A 17,781-nucleotide genomic window follows, 5' to 3' on the forward strand; every position below is an offset into this window, starting at 1 on the left:
GACGTGGGGGTAAAGAACAAGGGAGGCTAGGGAGGGGATAAGCTTAGAAGGCAATGGCGAGCCTAAAAATGAACAAGTGTAGAGGTGGCCGTAGAGAAGAAAAACAATATCCAAAGAAAGAATTTCAAATCGAAGGGATGTTATCGTCTAACTCGACTACAATAGACCAAGAGAGAGGTTGAGCATTGATGCCACAATCAAGAATAAGGGAAACAATTGCACCTACTCCTAGCGGACACACTAGGGTAGCAATGCAAAGAAAAAAGAAACAATAAAGTAAAGCAAGTTTCCCATGATACATATCTAACTAAGGATCCTTGGAAGTCACCCTTTATGATGATTTCAAAATGGAGGAGCTTGAGCCCAAGCATGTTGATAATTCACTGCCCTATAAGTCTTGGTACCCCAAATGTACATATGCCTTCTTTAAATTTCATCCATCACTCGGGTCGAAAGGCCACACGTATGTGTGATGAGTGTTTTTGCATGGGAAAATAGGCTAGGAAAGGACTCAACTGCAGCTCTTGAAACCAGCCCCCCACATCATAACTGCAATAGACCTCCAAACGATCACCTCCATTAAACCAACACCAATTCTAGAGGTTTCCTACATGAAAACTATGTGAGATTACATAGTCATTCGTGTAGACTACATCATGGTTTGTGCATCTCATTAGGGAAGGCACATGGGCATGTCCTCATCTGGGAATGTTTGGTGGGACAACAACCATGGCTATATCTCTTAACCTTATCATGTGAACAAAAACACAAATTAAACATGTGGCATGAAATTGATTTACAACTTCCCAAATTTATAAAGATTTAAGCATGTCAATAACATTGATAAAGGGTGTCTTTATGGGGTATAGACATCCACATTGTCATTAAAATTTTCGACTAACATATCTATGTTTTGAGAGAGAAAAACTTATTAATAATTTGTAATTTATTTTGTATAAGAAAATGATTCTATACATAATAAATCTTTAACGATTATTAAACATTATTAATCTTTTTTTGAAAATTCTTTAACAAATTTCAAATATGGTTAATCTTTCTTTAATTTACCTAAATTAAACTTATTCAAAAATCATGAGAAATTAGTTATGGAAATGGTCATAAATGAATGACTTACTTAACGCAGTTGAATCCCAAAAAATGATATCTAATATAATGCACTGACAAAACCCCTCAATAATTAAATTTATTGTTAATTAGTTAGGAAATTCTTATATATTAGTTCATATAATTTTGAGGACAACATGGTTAAAGTGTAACTGAATTTAGGTTTCTGTGATCCATATTTTATGTTAAGAATATTTTTTATTTTATTTATTTATTTTTCCATATAATCACATTAGAGATAGTCTATCGACGAGAGAATCAAATCATGACACCCGATTAAATAGAGAAATCAATACAAAGACCCCTTAAATTTTAAACATTTGACTTAATATCTAACATGCATTAATAATTGATTTAATTTTATTTTTGTATATTTATATTTTAATCTAAATATTTGATTTTATATACATTTTATTCCAATTAATTTATTTTTATTCTTATTAATTTATAAACTTTTTAACTTAATCTGAATCTAAATATTTGACTTAATTTAATTTTTTTGAGTTAAGTCCATTTTAATCTTCTATTTTTTATTATTATTTTAAAACTAGCTATTTATTATAACTGTTAAAATTTAAGATTCAGATTCTTCATATTGATTGTCCAATTTGTACTGAGAATGAACCAGGTAAGTTCACACGAGATAATACCATAGATTATCTATCTCCAAAAAATTTCTTTGCAGGGTTAAATTGTTTTTTCATACATGACTAATCTGGATCTAGACTTATCCTGTAAATTTAAAAATTGAACCAACCTATAATTGGAAAACAAATTAACAAAATTTGAACTCATTGAAAGTGATTAAACCACAAAGATCGCTCTGATGGACCGAATGTTGTGTTACCTTGTCAAAGCTCCTAAAACGCTCTCGCATAAACTACAGCTAGAACCCTAAACCCTGACGGAATGGCTTTTCAGCCAGAAGGACCGTAAAACCCATATTCCATTATCCCGAATGAATTTGGATAAAAATGCTCCTCGTTTCCGCGTTCCACTGTTTATTTAGAGGAATCACTCCGAATACTAACCACCTCATTGGGCGTTTGGCGTTCATTCATTCGAGTGGACCCAATAGAAAGCTCTTTGTCGGAGGTAAATCCCAAATTGACTGAAACAAGATCGGTTGGTTCTCGATATCCAGAAACGAATTCTGAATTTTTGTTGCTGTAATTGGTTGAATTCATATATTATTTTCTCCATATATATTAATTCCTTGTATGTTGGGGTAGATATTTTGTGTTGTCAGGTATTGATTTAGTGAGTAATATACCATCTAGAATAGTGAATTTGTGGAGCATTTGACTCAATAAAGGATGATGTCAGTGTAATGGTGATTAATTCTGTCATGGTGACTTTGCGACCCCCCCTTTTTTTTAAGATAACAAGAAGCATTCATGTCAACAGAGAAACTAAGAGTTTCATGTTTTTCTCCATGGACAAAGTGTCATTGTGGCTTCAGACTGAGGTTATTTTGGCTTTGTCATTACATCTGGGAAACAGAGGCAGGTAATTCTTTCTGTTTCCTCACTCCTCACTGAGGGCAAATACTTGACTTGCACTCTAAGTAGGAGAAAACTATTACTCTTCGAGATATCCAAGATCAACTTCAAATGCTTCTTTCGCTGGAAGATCCATAATTCCATGGCACCTTAATTACTTTGCACAGAGCCACCCATCGCTTCAAGTCCAGGATTGGGAACTGCGGGTGCCACCTCTTGAAGAGCTGCAATTGGAGTCCTCTACGAGCCAGCCTTTTGTTAACTGCCTGAAATTGTTGAAAGCTACCCTAGCTGTGCTCAATAGAACGGTAATGTGTTTTGAAATTGTTGAAAGCTACCCTAGCTGTGCAAATACTTGACTTGCCGTCTAAATAGGACAGAACTATTGCTCATCGAGAGATCCAAGATCAACTTCCAGTTCTTCTTTCGCTGGAAGATCCATGGTGCCCTAATTACTTTGCACAGAGCTACCCACCACTTCAAGTTCAGGATTTGGAACTGTAGGTGTCACCTCTTGAAGCACTGCAATTGGAGTCCTCTACCACCAAACCTTCTGTTAACTGCCAGAAATTGTTGAAAGATGCCACTTCTGTGCTCAGTAGAGCAGTAATATGTTTTGAAATTTTAACGCTATCGCTTCTCCTCGCTCTTTTTGTTGACAAATCCTTAGGGCAGCTTGTTAAGGTGATTTCTCTTAACTTGATAGTTGCTTGTGACATTCTTTTACTTGATTGATTAGATTCTTCTTTTTCTTGTTATTATTATGTTTTTTATTGTCAAACAACTACCAAAAGCGTGAAGATCATCCAGGACAAATGAACACCAGATGTAGGCACTCAGCCAGGGCAAAACCTCTCTCTTAGGGGAAAACCCAAAAACTCTTATTCTCTTCTTTAGAATAAAATCAAATGAGACAACTTAGACCCTTTTGACCAAGACATAGACTTTCTCCAATCCACCAAGTCAGCCTCCCATGTAGACAAATCAAACTTCAGTCAAGTTCTCACAAATCAGCATAAATCATCCTTCCAAAAATAGGGTCTCGGCCTTCTCTCCAGCACCTGAAATCTTGGTCTGCACCCTTGGCTATTCTGCCACTGGTCTCCTCACACGTGTGGCAGAATATGACGAATTTCAGACTTCTTATACTTCGCTAAGCTTCCTTTACTTCTTGCAAAGAGATTGGCTTTCCTTTATGTATTTCAAACTTCTTCACTTCTAGAATTGCAGATCGAATTCCATTGATTGATGTCCTCTCAATGGGTCGAATGCACTTATATATATAGTCTTCTTCAAGGTGGTCGAATCCCTTTATGAGGCTGACTTGAGTGGAGGGCAGGCGGACTTGGTGGAGGAGCCATATTAGACGGATTTACATAGAAATAAATTTCCTTCTTTGATACAAAATGCCCAATAAGAGACTATTACATGATGACAAGGACTAAGACTCATGACTCATGACACAAACCCTAGAAGCACACAATGGGCGCTTTGACCTAGAAATAAAATAAATTGAGCATGAAACCCATGCTTATACATAATTTTCTTTTTATAATAATTTCCCTGTTTCTTTCTTTTGACAAATACATTACATCATGACTCAAATACAATTATGAATACTAGTACTAGTTACATTTCTCAACACCTTTATCCATTATCCAAAGGCAACCTCTGGAACTTGAGGGGCTGGGGTTGCCTTTAGAAACCCCCTTTAAACATTAGAACAGTCTTGTTTCTTGACTCTATCCACAGAAGGATGTCTTCTACATCGGGCACATTGACTCCTTTTGAAGCAAAACTGTTTAGGACAGATGGCCTACCAGCAATGCCTCAGGTATGGAGCCATATATCACTGCGAGCCATATATAACTGCTATTTTGAGAATGTAGAATCACATTCCTTGAAAGGTCGTGAAGATAGTTTCTTTGAGCGTCGAACAATGGAGTCTTTAACCTGTAAAATGGACTTCCCCTATTTTTAAGGATCAAACTATTTCTGTTAAGCCAAATTTTCTACGCTATAAATCTTGGGACTGAGTTCCAGACTGCTTTGAGAAGCAGCTTCCCTTTTAATCCTCTCAGGTAAGAATTCCCCTAACTAACAATGAACTGGTCCATAACTCTTGGCTTTATGTTCACTGAGAGATCTGTGTCCTGTCGTAGAAGTGATCAGATTTTTCTAACAAATGCACATTCAGTGAAGATATGAGCAGATGTTTTGTTCTCTACCTTGATAACAAACATCATGAGAGTCCTGCTATTTCTCATTTCGCTAGATTATCAGCAGTTAAAAGCCTATTGTGAGCCATAGTCCAAAAGGAAAATATTAATTTTGTATCGAACGTAAGACCCAAATCTTCACTCATCTTCCATCCTGCACCTCGGATTGACTTGGCTGCTGAATCAGTTGATTGTAGGCCTCTTTAATTGAGTATTTCCCTGAAGATGATCCCCTCACCTTCCATCCTGCACCCTGGATTTACTAGGCTGCTGAATCAGTCGGTTGTAGGCCTCTCTAATTGAGTATTTCTCAGAAGATGATCCCCTCAATAAGCAGTCCTTTGCTTTCTGATTCCTTAGGGTCAATAACACTTGACGCTTTAACAAAAAGTTCCCAGGCCCAAAACAGATTGGGACGAACTCCTCAGGTGTTAATTTTAGATAACAATGGTATGTTCTATGCTTAAGCACAATTTACTTCAATGTTCCTTTAGCAGCCCAATAACAATTTCCAATTATATCCAGTAGCAATCACATTAACTTATAAACATTGACAGTAAATGCAGATAGAACATAAAATCATATGCAGAAGACAATCAAAGACAAGAAGACACAAGATGTGGCGGTTGCCAAGGACAAACCCCAATGTGGGGAAATCCTTTGATCAAATCTTCTTATTATTCTTCAATAGTTCAGCAGAGAGAGAGAGAGTACAAATATCATAAAGACAAGCTCAAAACAGATCTACCAAATCAGCAATGAAATCAGTAGTCAACGCAGCCCTAACCAGAAAGTCAACAGTGGTCAAAGCTGTCCCAAATCAGCCTCTAATCAACTTGGTCCACAGCAAAATAGTATGGCCTCCAAAGAGGGTCAAAGTCAACCCAAAACAGCTCGGTCAACCCAAACAATCCTTGCTGTCATTTCTGCATCAAACTGAAAATAAACACTGCAGTCAACGTGCTTAAATTGTCCCCAATTGCCTCAATTTGTGTGCCAAAGAATGCAGCCTAAAAGGATCGAAGTTCTGGCCCAAAACAGAAGTCAACGCTTGGTCAAAGTCCCAAGTCAACGCTGGTCAACGCTGCCCTAATCACAGAAATTTCGATCTCTTGAAATCAGCCTTCCTTCCACACGTGCGAAGAGAAAAGAGCCTCCAAGTGTACGAACCAATCAAGAGAGGAAAGAGAAGACGTTGTGATGAGATGAGTGAGTGTCCAAATGAGAGGCTGTCATTCCTATTTATACAATTCATTGAGGGTGAGGAGACCCATCCATTGGGCTTCATGAGCCTACATTTGACTGAGGTCGACCTTGACAATTTGTCCATGAGAAAGAATAAATTAGAAACTCCATTTCTGCTTGTCAAAATGAGATGATCTTTATATCAAATTGCACTTCTCCTAAAGAGGAATCCAATGCAATAGTCATCTCCATCATATGAGTTGTCCTAAGGTGGAGGTTGGCCCTAGTTGCCAATTTTAACACTCCCTCTCAACTAGTGTTTTTAAAACCGGAATCGGTGACCAAACCGGTCCACCTAATGAGTCGGTTTACTCACTGGAACCGGTCTAACTAGGACTGCTTTGGTCTAAACAAACTGATTTTAGAAAAATACATTAAATAATTAATTTTTAATGAAAAAAACTATTTTTAAGATTTAAAACCATGATTCCAAGCCAATAGAGTCAAAATATGCAAAGATTGCTCATTTATATACCATGTAAAGGTGAATATATCAAAATGGCACCGAGTGCAATACATATCATCGACAAAATACATAAGCAATGAGGCTCTAAATGGCCTCTAGAGTGCAAAAACAAAGCCTACAAACTATATGGCCAGTGGCCTACTACAAGACTCAAGTCTACATATATGATAATACTATAATAGTGATCAACATTATCACTTGAAACTTCTCATGACTCATGAGTCATGATCAAACTCAGTTGGTTGAGTCTCGACTCCCAATCTTTGCAGTCACAAACTTCTCTATTGGTTCAGTGACTTGAGTCTCAAACTTCTAAAGGTATTCTGCCCTGATATGCCCTATTATTTCATTTGGTGCTCCACATGGCTTTACATGACCTCGTATCCCAGCCAAGTGTTGCTTGAACCTGTTAATACCCCCTCCTTCAATGGATTTTTGGCAATATTTGCAGATCATTTTGCCATCAATCATATCACAATGAGCCCATGCAGTATTTCTGGCTTTCGGAGGCATGATGACTACTACTTAGCTTAAACTCTGCTGTTCCACTACTCCAGCAAAAACTCAACACTCTCCAAGCTCCCAAGCAAACTCACAAACACTCCAAATGAGATGTGTGAGACAAATGAGAGGGAGAGGGGCCTCTTAAAGGCTTGGAGAGGGTGTTTTTGGAGGGAAAGCACCCTTAGTTTCCCTCCAAAACCCCTAAAACATAGTTAAAAAGACACTTTTTGGGCTCACGGTGGGCGTGCCTCCTAACCAGTTGGTTCCGTCCTAAACCGGCCGGTTAGGACCGGTTGTTTGCAAAAAAAAGGAAAGTGGCCCCTCTGATCGGGTTCGGTTCCGTCCTAAACCGGCCGGTTAGGACCAGTTGTTTGCAAAAAAAAGGAAAGTGGCGCCTCTGACTGGGTTTTTTGGCCGGCTTTGACTGGTGGGCCTGCTAACCGGCCGGTTAGACCGGTAACCGGTTAGCAAGGCCGGTTTTGAATACTATGCTCTCAACTATGGAGAATTCCACCTGCCAATCCATCATCATGCCAACCTATCATCCTGTACCATCCCTGTCCTCACTATCATGTTCTGCTCTGCTGAACCATGAAGTAATAATGAAGAAGAAGTGATCGAGAGTGTATCATACCACTCTCCACTGACTAAAGTCAGTCCTTGATCCCATATCAAGTTGTTGAACACCATGCATCCTAGTCATAGGGAGTACGACAGTACATGATGCGTCCATCGGTAGTGCTATGGTCCCTAACCAGCTTTTCCCAACTCATTGGCCAGATGAGAGGTACTTCCCATGAGTCCCGGACTCTATGGGTAGGATGTGTGTCGGGGCATCAATAGGAGAAGGTGAACCACTCATCCTGCTCATATGCCATAGGAGAAGGTGAACCACTCATCCTATGCATATGTCAATCGTAGGGGAAGGTGAACCACTCACCCTACATGCATGTGTCCGGGTAGGGGAAGGTGAACCACTCACCCTCCACACATGTCAACCAGAATGGGGTATCACAGGGGAAGGTGAACCACTCACCCTTTATACAGCGCACCACTAAAGGAAGGTGAACCACTCACCCTGTCTCCAGCGCACCACTAGGGGAAGGTGAACCACTCACCCCATGATCGCTCATAGCTAGCTCCAAGAAGTACCCCATGCCCCCAGGAGCTCCCAAAGCTCTGTGTCCAACTCATATGGGACCCTCATAAGAGGGTTGTTCCATGACTCCAAGTCTCTCTTAGAAGGTTATGACCTTCCTGAGAGGCTTCATGAGAATGTTTGCAACATGCTCATCTGTCCTGATGTGTTGGAGCTCAACTGCTCCCCGTTGTACCATATCCTGGATAAAGTGGTACCTGATGTCAATGTGTTTGGAGCGGTCGTGGAACACGGGATTCTCTGATAGATGAATCCCACTCTAGTTTTCACAGAAGATCACAGTGGTATCTAGCACATGCTCAAATAGTTCACTAAAGAGCTTCCTCAACCAAACTGCTTCACAACAAGCCATACTTGCAGCAATGTATTCGGCCTCGGCGATGCTTAGTGCAACCGATTTCTGCTTCCGGTTCATCCAAGATATAAGGCAGATCCCAAAGAGAAGCAACACCTAGACGTGATCTTACGATCCACCACACTGCCATCCCGTTCAACATCTATGTATCCATGTAGTCTGAAATCCCCAGTAGTGTATCTCAATCCATATTGGATTGTGCCCTGGAGATATCTCAAGGGATTCTTGGCATCAATCCAATGAATGTGATGAGGCTCGACCATATATTGACTCAACGTGTTCACAATGAAGCATATGTCAGGACGAGAGTTGACCAAGAACATCAGTGCCCCCACAAGTTGATGATACTTGGTAGGGTTCACTAATCTGGGCCCAACAACACTTCCACATAGCTTCTTAAAGTTGGGTTCCATCAGAGTAGTCACGAACTTGCAGTCCACCATCCCACATCTCTCAACTTCACAGGAGGCCATACTCGCAGTAATGTACTCGGCCTCAACAGTGCTCAAGGCCACCGACTTGTGCTTCTTGCTCATCCAGGAAATTGAAGCAGAACCCAAAGAGAAAAAACACCCGGAAGTGCTCTTTCTGTCCACTACACTGCCTGCCCAATCAGCATCAGAATAATCATGCAACCTCACATCTCCGGCAGTTTATCTTAGTCTATGAGTGATTGTGCCCCGAAGATATCTCAGAAGATTCTTGGCATCAATCCAATGTGATTGATGAGGCTCAAACATATATTGGCTCAACGTGTTGACTGCAAAACATATATCCGGATGAGAGTTCACGAAGAACATGAATGCTCCTATGAGTTGACGATACTCAGAAGCATTTCCCAAAACAGGTCCGGCAGCACTACCGCATAACTTCTTGAAGTTAAGCTCCATCGGGGTAGTCACGGGCTTGCAGTCCACCATACCAAATCTCTCCAATATCTTCACCACGTATTTTCCTTGAGATAGGAAAATTTCTCCTGGCTTTTGCCAGACCTCCAGCCCTAGGAAATAGTGCATCAGTCCTAGGTCCTTCATCTCAAATTCGGAAGCCAACTCCCTCTTACATTTGTGAATGAGAGGGTCTGCACCTGTCAGAAAGAGGTCGTCAACATACAACACCAGTATGAGAGGCTTATCATCTTCAACCTTAAAGTAAAGGTTCGGATCGACTTCACTCCTAGTGAATCCCAACTTCATCAAATAGCTATTGATCCTCTCATACCAAGCTCTGGCTACTTGCTTCAGCCCATAGAGAGCTTTCTTCAACCTGCATACGTGAGATTCTCGATTATGAATCTCAAACCCCTTGGGTTGTTCCACATAGACTTCCTCTTTACCCCTTGGGTTGTTCCACATAGACTTCCTCTTTAATCGAACCATGCAAGAACGCGGCCTTGACATCCATCTAATGTAGGTTCCATCCTTGCGAAGCAGCAAGGGCTATGATCGAGCAGATGGTGGTGTATCGGACAACAGGTGCAAATATCTCATCATAATCTACACCTTCCTTTTGAGAGAAGCCTCGAGCAACAAAGTGAGCCTTATACTTTTCCACACTTCCATTAACTACATGCTTGATTTTGTAAAGCCATTTCGAGGTGACAACTGTTTTGTCCTGGGGTCTGGGGACCACATCCCAAACATCATTCTTCATGATGGACTTGTATTCTTCATTCATAGCATCCTTCCATACTTGATGCTTCATGGCTTCTTCGAACAATGAAGGCTCATTTTGAATGATGGTGCTCATAATGGTCAAGTATCCCTGATACCTGGTCGGCTTCTTGCTTTCACGGAAAGTGCGTTTGGGTGCAATATGTCTCTCAGCATCTTCAAGAGTCCCCCTAAGCCATGAGGGCCTTTTCCTAGAAGAGGAAGGCTCTTATGGTGGGGGATCAATAGGATCCATAGGTTCTTCAACATCGAGCATTGTTTCATCTTCCTTCTCATCCGGCTTTCTGGTGTCAGCTTCTTTATCTTTCCTTAGAATAGGAAGATTGTCAACCTTGCTAAGAGCCATATCTTCATCAAAGGTGACATCATGGCTTATTTAGACTTCCCTTTGACCAGCGACATAGATTCTATAGCCCTTAGAATTTTCGCTATAGCCCACAAAGATTCCCTTCTTTCCAGATGCACCTAATTTGCTCCTTTTCTCTTTCGGCACATGAAAATATACGGGACTTCCAAAAATTCTAAAATGAGAGACATCAGGTTTCTTACCAGTGAACATTTCTTCAGGAGTCTTGGAATCCAATGCTTGATGAGGGCATCGGTTTTGAACATATACGACGGTATTCGCAGCTTCGGCCCATAGAAACTTCAGAAGCCTTTGATCATGGAGCATGGAACGAACAACTTCCATAATCGTACGATTCTTCCTTTCAGCCACACCATTCTGCTTAGGAGTGTATGGTGTTGTGGTCTCCCTCTTAATGCCAACTTCTTTGCAAAAGTCATGGAACTCATTGGATTCATACTCGGTCCCATTATCAGTCCTTAAAATCTTGATTCTCTTCTCGGTTTGATTCTCGATCAAGGCTTTGAAGTGATGGAACCAGGAGAACACTTCATCCTTCTTTTTCAAGAAGTATATCCAAGTCTTGCGAGAATAATCATCTGTAAAAGTGAGATAATATAGATATCCTCCCAAAGAGTTCATGGGCATCATACCAGATATGTTGGAGTGAACCAACTGCAAAATGTCGGAGGTCTTGCTATGGCTTGGGGGGAATGGTCCCCTTTTAAGCTTCCCTTCGGCACACCCCGTACATACACCTTCATGCTCTACTTTGAACTTGAGCATCCCTGTCGCCATCTGTCTCACATCGGGTAGAGCCTTATAATGAAGGCGGACAAACCTCCGGTGCCATAATTCAGATGGTAGAGATGTGTCGCAAGACATGACTCCCAGCGGACTTCCTCCAACTTGATATAAAGAGTCAACCCGAAACCTAAGAGTAAAAGCATCTTAAAAATTCTTTCCACACACGTACCTTGCCAATGATGAAGGCCACCTTGTAGCCTTTGTCTTCCATTGTCGAAATGGACACCAGGTTCTTCTTGAGATCAGGTACATATAAGACTTCTTGCAAATGAATTGTGTTACCCTGATTTAATTGAAGAGTGACATTCCTTACACCCTTTACGGGATAGGTGGAATTGTCTCCAAGTTTGTCTCCTTCTCTATCAGATTAGAGAGAGCTTCCTTGTAACCAGTGAAGTGCCTTGAGGCACCATTATCAATAAGCCAATTGCCCAACGAGTCCGGAGGAGAGGTAGTGGAGAGTGCCGATATCAGATAATACTCATCTTGCTTATTGTTACAACATTTGATTCATACCTGGAGTTCCTTGCTTTCTTGGAGGGTTGACCACTTCCTTGATTTCCCGCATTCCTCTTTCCTTTGCCATTGAACTTGCCATTCCTTTGATTGTGGCTAGAGTTGCCCCTGGAGTGATTTTGATCATCATCATGTGATGTGTCCTTTCTATTTGGACACTCCCTCGCATAGTGGCCAAATTTATTGCAAACGAAGCATCTTCCCTTCCTTCCACCCTTCGATCCGAGCTTTACTTTGAAATGACTTTTAGACCCATAATTATTTCTCCTTTTGGCATGAGAGGAGAAAGCAGTGGGGTTGCCTTTGCTTGAAGACATTTCTTGCTCCACCATCCTTGTCTCTTCTTGAATGCATATCGACATCAATTCTTCAAATCTCGGAATTCGATCATTTTTGAGAAGAGTGGTTCTAAATATATACCATTCAGATGGGAGCTCTTCAAGGGTAGTGATAGTTCCCTATCAGGAATGACTTCTCCAATCGATAGGGAATCATTCTTGATCTTAGTGATCCTTAACAAGTAGGATTGAGTATCCTCGTCCTTGCCCTTCTTAATATCCTTCAACTTATTTTTGAGGAACAAAACTTGATTTGCATCACTAACTTTAAACAAGCTTACCAGTTTGTCGTAGATCTCCTTGGAGGTGTTCAACTCGGAAATGTAGGCCACCAGACGCTTGTCAATAGAGTCTCGGATAATCTTCTTCGCTTTGACTTCACACTTAGTGTACTTGTTCTTTGTTGCAGCCGTTGCATTTGATGGAGGTTCCATAATTCTGTCCCTCACATAGTCCAACACTTCTTGCTCTTCTAATGTTAGATCAAGAGACATCTTCCATCCGTGATAGTCAGACTTCTCACGGAGCTTGTCTTCGACCGAGAAGTGAGATGAGGAACCCATGAAGCCTTTTGACCTTTCCAACTATCTTCGGTGATTGCTCTTTCACTCTTGCTTGGGCTTTGTCTTCACCTCAGCTCTGATACCATGTTAAATTATGGTATGTTCTATGCTTAAGAGCAATTTACTTCGATCTTCTTATTTGCCCAATATCAATTTCCAGAATCATATCAGCATGACAGTAAAATGTAGATAGAACGTAAATGTAAACAGTAGAAGACAAGCCAAGACAAGAGACACAAGATGTGGCACTAGCCAGGGACAAACCCCAATGCGGGGAAACCCTTTGCTGAATTCTTCTTTTATTCTTCAGTAATTCAGCAGAGAGAGAGATAGTACAATTACACAATTCTGTAATTTTATGACAACAACAACTAAACCCTAACCAGCAACAACAGCAACTAAACCCTAACCAACAAAGTCAAAGTTGGTCAACCAACTCACAAATGACCTCAAGTCAACCTTGGTCAACTCGGCCTCCAATAGCAATGATAGGCAACCCAAAACAGTCCTGAAATGAAGGTCAAACAATAGTCAACGAAAGTCAAAGTCTATGGTCAACCCTCAACAATCAACGCTGGTCAAATATATGGTCAAACAGGTCAACGCTTTGCTGCCCAGAAATGCGGCTAGCCTAGGAGAGGTTGCCCAACCCAAATCGCAGTCAAACAGTCCTCTTCGCTGGTCAACACAGTCAAAATACAACCCTGCTGCTCCACGGTCAACCCTAGTCAACGCTGCCCTAGATCAGACTTGCGTCCTTCCTTCTTCCCACGTGTGAGTGACTTCCTCCTCCTACGCATACCCAATCAGACTAGGAGAGAGAGGAATGAGATGATGAGATGAGTGTCATAATGCCACAAGGTCTCCTCCTTTTATATGCCACGTTGAGGATGAGCTGGGGGTGTGAAACACTGTTTTGCTTGCTGGTCGACCTTGACAAATTGTTAAGAAATACAAATAAATTCATATCTCCATGAATACATGTCGGAATCGGATGATCGTTAGATCAATCCTACACCTCTCGATGAGAGGAATCCAAAAAAAATATCAGCTGCCATAAATAAGGTGACCCACATGGAGTTTGGCCCTAGTTGCCAATTTTAACAGGTAAGGATTTGAAATGAAGGTGAACAAATCTTTAGTGCCACAATTCGGATTGAAGAGAAGTATCACAAGTCATTGCTCCCAATGAACTTCCTCCAACCTAATAAAGACCTTCAACCGTGAATCCTAGAGTGAATGCATCTCTTGGATTCCTTTGCCAAAGATGGACCTTCCCATCAATGAATGTCACCTTAAAACCTTTGTTCTTCCATCACAAAAATAGAAACCAAGTTCTTTTTCAGATCAGGTACATATAGCACTTCTTGTAAGTGTAGGGTTTGACCTTGATTTAAGTAGAGAGTAACGGTCCCATTTCCTTTCATGGGATAAGTGGCATTATCCCCAAGTATAATCTCCTTATTTTTCTTCTTTTCAACCAAATTTGAGAGAGCTTATTTGTACCTAGTGAAGTGCCTTGAGGCACCACTATCAATCAACCAATGGTCCAATATATTCAAAGGAGAGGTGGTGGAGAGGGCAGAAATAAGATAAAATTCTTTTTTCTTTACAACATTAACTTCATCATACCTGGAGTTTCTTGACTTCTTGGGAGGACGACCACCTCCATTTCGAGCAGCAGGATCATTCCTCTTTCCTTTGTTATTGAACTTGTTGTTCCTTTGATTGCCATTTCCCTTGAAGTTGTTGTTGTTATTGTCATCATCTCTTGGAGTATCCTTCTTGTGAGGACACTCTCTAGCGAAGTGGCCAAACCTGTTACAATTGAAGCACCTTCCTTTCCTTCCTTCTTTGAATCCCGACTTGAACCCTTGTCCTTGATTCCTTGGACCAACATTGTTCCTTCTCTTAGAATGAGCAGAGAAGGCAGTAGGATTGCTTCCATTTAAGGGCTTGTCTCTTTCTATCATCCTTATTTCTTCTTGAGTGCATCTAGCCAATAGTTCATCAAATCCCGAAATCTTGTCATTGTTGAGAATGGTAGTGTTGGACACATCCCAATCTCTTGTAAGGTCCCTGAGAGCAATAAGAGAGTGTTCTCGGTCACTAGTGATTTCACCAATAGATAGAAAATTATTCTTGATCTTGGTAATCCTCATGAAGTAGGATTGGATGGATTCTCCTCTATCAATATTGGTATCTTTCAGTGTGTTTTTGAAAAAGAGAATTTGATTTGCATTGTTTACTTTGAACATCTTGACCAACTTTTCATACATCTCCTTAGATGTTTCCAAATCAGAGATATAGGCAACCAAAGGCTTATGAATGGAATCAACAATAATCTTCTTAGCTTTTACCTCACCTTTCTTGTACTTGGTTTGTGCAGCAGCGGATGCATTTGAAGGAAGCTTTGCTATCCTTCCTTTGACATAGCAAATGACATCATTCTCTTCCAAAGTCAAATCCAAAGTCATCTTCCATGCATGATAGTTGAACCTATCCTTAAGCTTGTCCTCGGATTTGAAGAAAGATGTAGTCGTCATTGGGACTAGTTCCAAGTCCTTGTCCAACAATTTCTCTTAGTGATTGCTTTGCTTTACTCTTGCTTGGGCTTTGTCTTCACCTGAGCTCTGATACCATGTTCATTTTAGATAACAATGGTATGTTCTATGCTTAAGCACAATTTACTTCAATGTTCTTTTAGCAGCCCAATGACAATTTCCAATTATATCCAGTAGCAATCACATTAACTTATAAACATTCACAATAAATGCAGATAGAACATAAAATCATAGGCAGAAGACAAGCAAAGACAAGAGGACACAAGATGTGGCGGATCCCAGGGACAAACCCCAATGTGGGGAAACCCTTTGATCAAATCTTCTTATTATTCTTCAATAATTCAGCAGAGAGAGAGTACAAATATCATAAATACAAGCCCAAAACAGATCTGCCAAATCAGCAGTCAAATCAGTGGTCAATGTAGCCCTAACCAGAAAGTCAACAGTGGTCAAAGCTGCCACAAATCAGCCTCTAATCAACTCGGTCCACAGAAAAATAGTATGGCCTCCAAAGAGAATCAAAGTCAACCCAAAACAGTTTTGTCAACCCAAACAATCCTTGCTGTCATTTCTGCGGTCAAATAGAAAGTCAATGCTGTAGTCAATGTGGACAAATTGTCCCCAATTGCCTCGATTTGCGTGCCATAAAATGCGGCCTAGAAAGATCGAAGTTCTGGCCCAAAAACAGAAGTCAATGCTTGGTCAAAGCGCCCAAGTCAACGCTGGTCAATGCTGCCCTAATCACAAAAATTTCGGTCTCCTGAAATCAGCCTTCCTTCAGGCTTCCAGACTTGCTCAGAGAAAAGAGCTTCCAAGTGTACGAACCAATCAAGAGAGGAGAGAGAAGATGATGTGATGAGATGAGCGAGTGTCCAAATGAGAGAAGGGTCACTCCTATTTATACAATTCGTTGAGGGTAAAGAGACCCATCCATTGGGCTTCATGAGCCTACATTTCACTTAGGCCGACCTTGACAATTTGTCCATGAGAAGGAATAAATTAAAAATTCCATTTCTGCTTGTCAGAATGAGATGATCTTTACATCAAAATTGTACCTCTCCGCAAGAGGAATCCAATGCAATAGTCATCTCCATCATATGAGCTGTCCTAAGGTGGAGGTTGGCCCTAGTTGCCAATTTTAACATCGGGGGATCTTCCATGCTTTTCATATTGGTAGGGTGTTTTCTGCCCATTCTGAAATATCAAACACAGTGCTGGAATTCAGGCTGCTAAACTACTCCCTCAGAGGCTGAAGGAGAGTAATTTAATCAAGAGGAGGTCTGCCCATATATTCACCTCTCTGCCATTTGCTGGGGACAAAGACGTGTTTTCTTTAATAAGAGAGAAGCTTTTGGCAATTAATCTGCAAATCTGGGATCCTCTCTCTGGAGGGGAACAAGGAGCAGTCTTGTACCTTTATGCATTTTGGAAGTGTTTTGCCTGCATAATTTCCTTATATGATGCACTTTACCCTCTAATTAGTATCCACAAGATCTTAGCTCATATGGCTGTTAGTTTACATGATGCTTGGAGAGTGTTTGACTCTTGCTTTGAGTGGGCACATTAGTGGGAGAGAGTCTCACGAGGACAAGTTGTCTGATAGCCCCCTTTCATCTATTTTTTGCACTCGGAGTTACTTAGGACTAGGAGGGCACACTACTGAGGTTGTTGCATAAAAATATATCGTGTTGCTTTAAAGTATGTGGAGTGGGTGGGTTGGCACGAATGGTATATGCTTATCCTAATTGACATATGTAGACTGTCAGTTGTGGATCCATTCTTCGTTTGTGAACCTAATCCAGAGTTAGGGTTTTACCCTACACTCCCCTTACTTTATAAAAGGAAGGAGGAGCAAAACACTGCATTACATTATTATGTTTCTTGATGAGAGCTAGAGAAGAGTAACGCGAAAAATGTAATAGGAAGGGTTTTGTCTTTGCTTTACGAGCTTATGAGAAGTTGGTTGGTTTTGCATTGTAAGCTTAGGAGAAGCTGATTTTGGCTTATGCAATCTTCCTTTCTGCTGTAATTGAAATATATGTGGTTGCTTGTATGAATTTAGTGCGCTGGTCTAATTTTTCCAGATCTGATCTATCTTCTATTTACTGCTGGGATGGTAGTGTGCTGATATGATTTCTTCATAGATCTGTTATCTGTTTTACGCTGGGCTGATTCCAGATTTAGCATGTTGATTTGATTTTCCAGATCTATCTTTTATTGGATTGATCGTTTGTTTAATGCTCGAATGATCTAACTTCTTGACATATGGTGTCTACACTCTTTAAAATTTCGGACAACATTTTGGTTTATACAGATTTGAAGCTTTGATAGGGCTTATAGAACTTTCGGATCCAATTTTAGTGTTTAAGTTCTATGAGTGTAGATCTGCTGTTACGAGG

General features: G+C 40.7%; 1 protein-coding gene across 3 annotated transcripts in view; it reads left to right on the forward strand.

The window, feature by feature from the left end:
• Positions 1-1,940: 1,940 nt before the first annotated feature.
• Positions 1,941-17,781, forward strand: part of LOC149190943 (glycine-rich RNA-binding protein 4, mitochondrial-like) — a 62,237-nt gene continuing 46,396 nt past the window's right edge. Inside the window, exon 1 of one of the 3 annotated variants that reach the window (XM_089412312.1) lies at positions 1,941-2,220. In XM_089412312.1, coding sequence (XP_089268438.1) covers positions 2,100-2,220 — 121 coding nt within the window. In that variant the 5' untranslated portion in view covers positions 1,941-2,099. The remainder of the gene's footprint in view (positions 2,221-17,781) is intronic. The other 2 variants (XM_089412311.1, XM_089412313.1) reach the window with 2 other exon arrangements.

This window comes from Pinus tabuliformis, chromosome 3_1 (assembly GCF_031772625.1).
Source record: "Pinus tabuliformis cultivar Carrire ecotype Pingquan chromosome 3_1, CPIR1, whole genome shotgun sequence".
Taxonomy (NCBI): Eukaryota; Viridiplantae; Streptophyta; class Pinopsida; order Pinales; family Pinaceae; genus Pinus; species Pinus tabuliformis.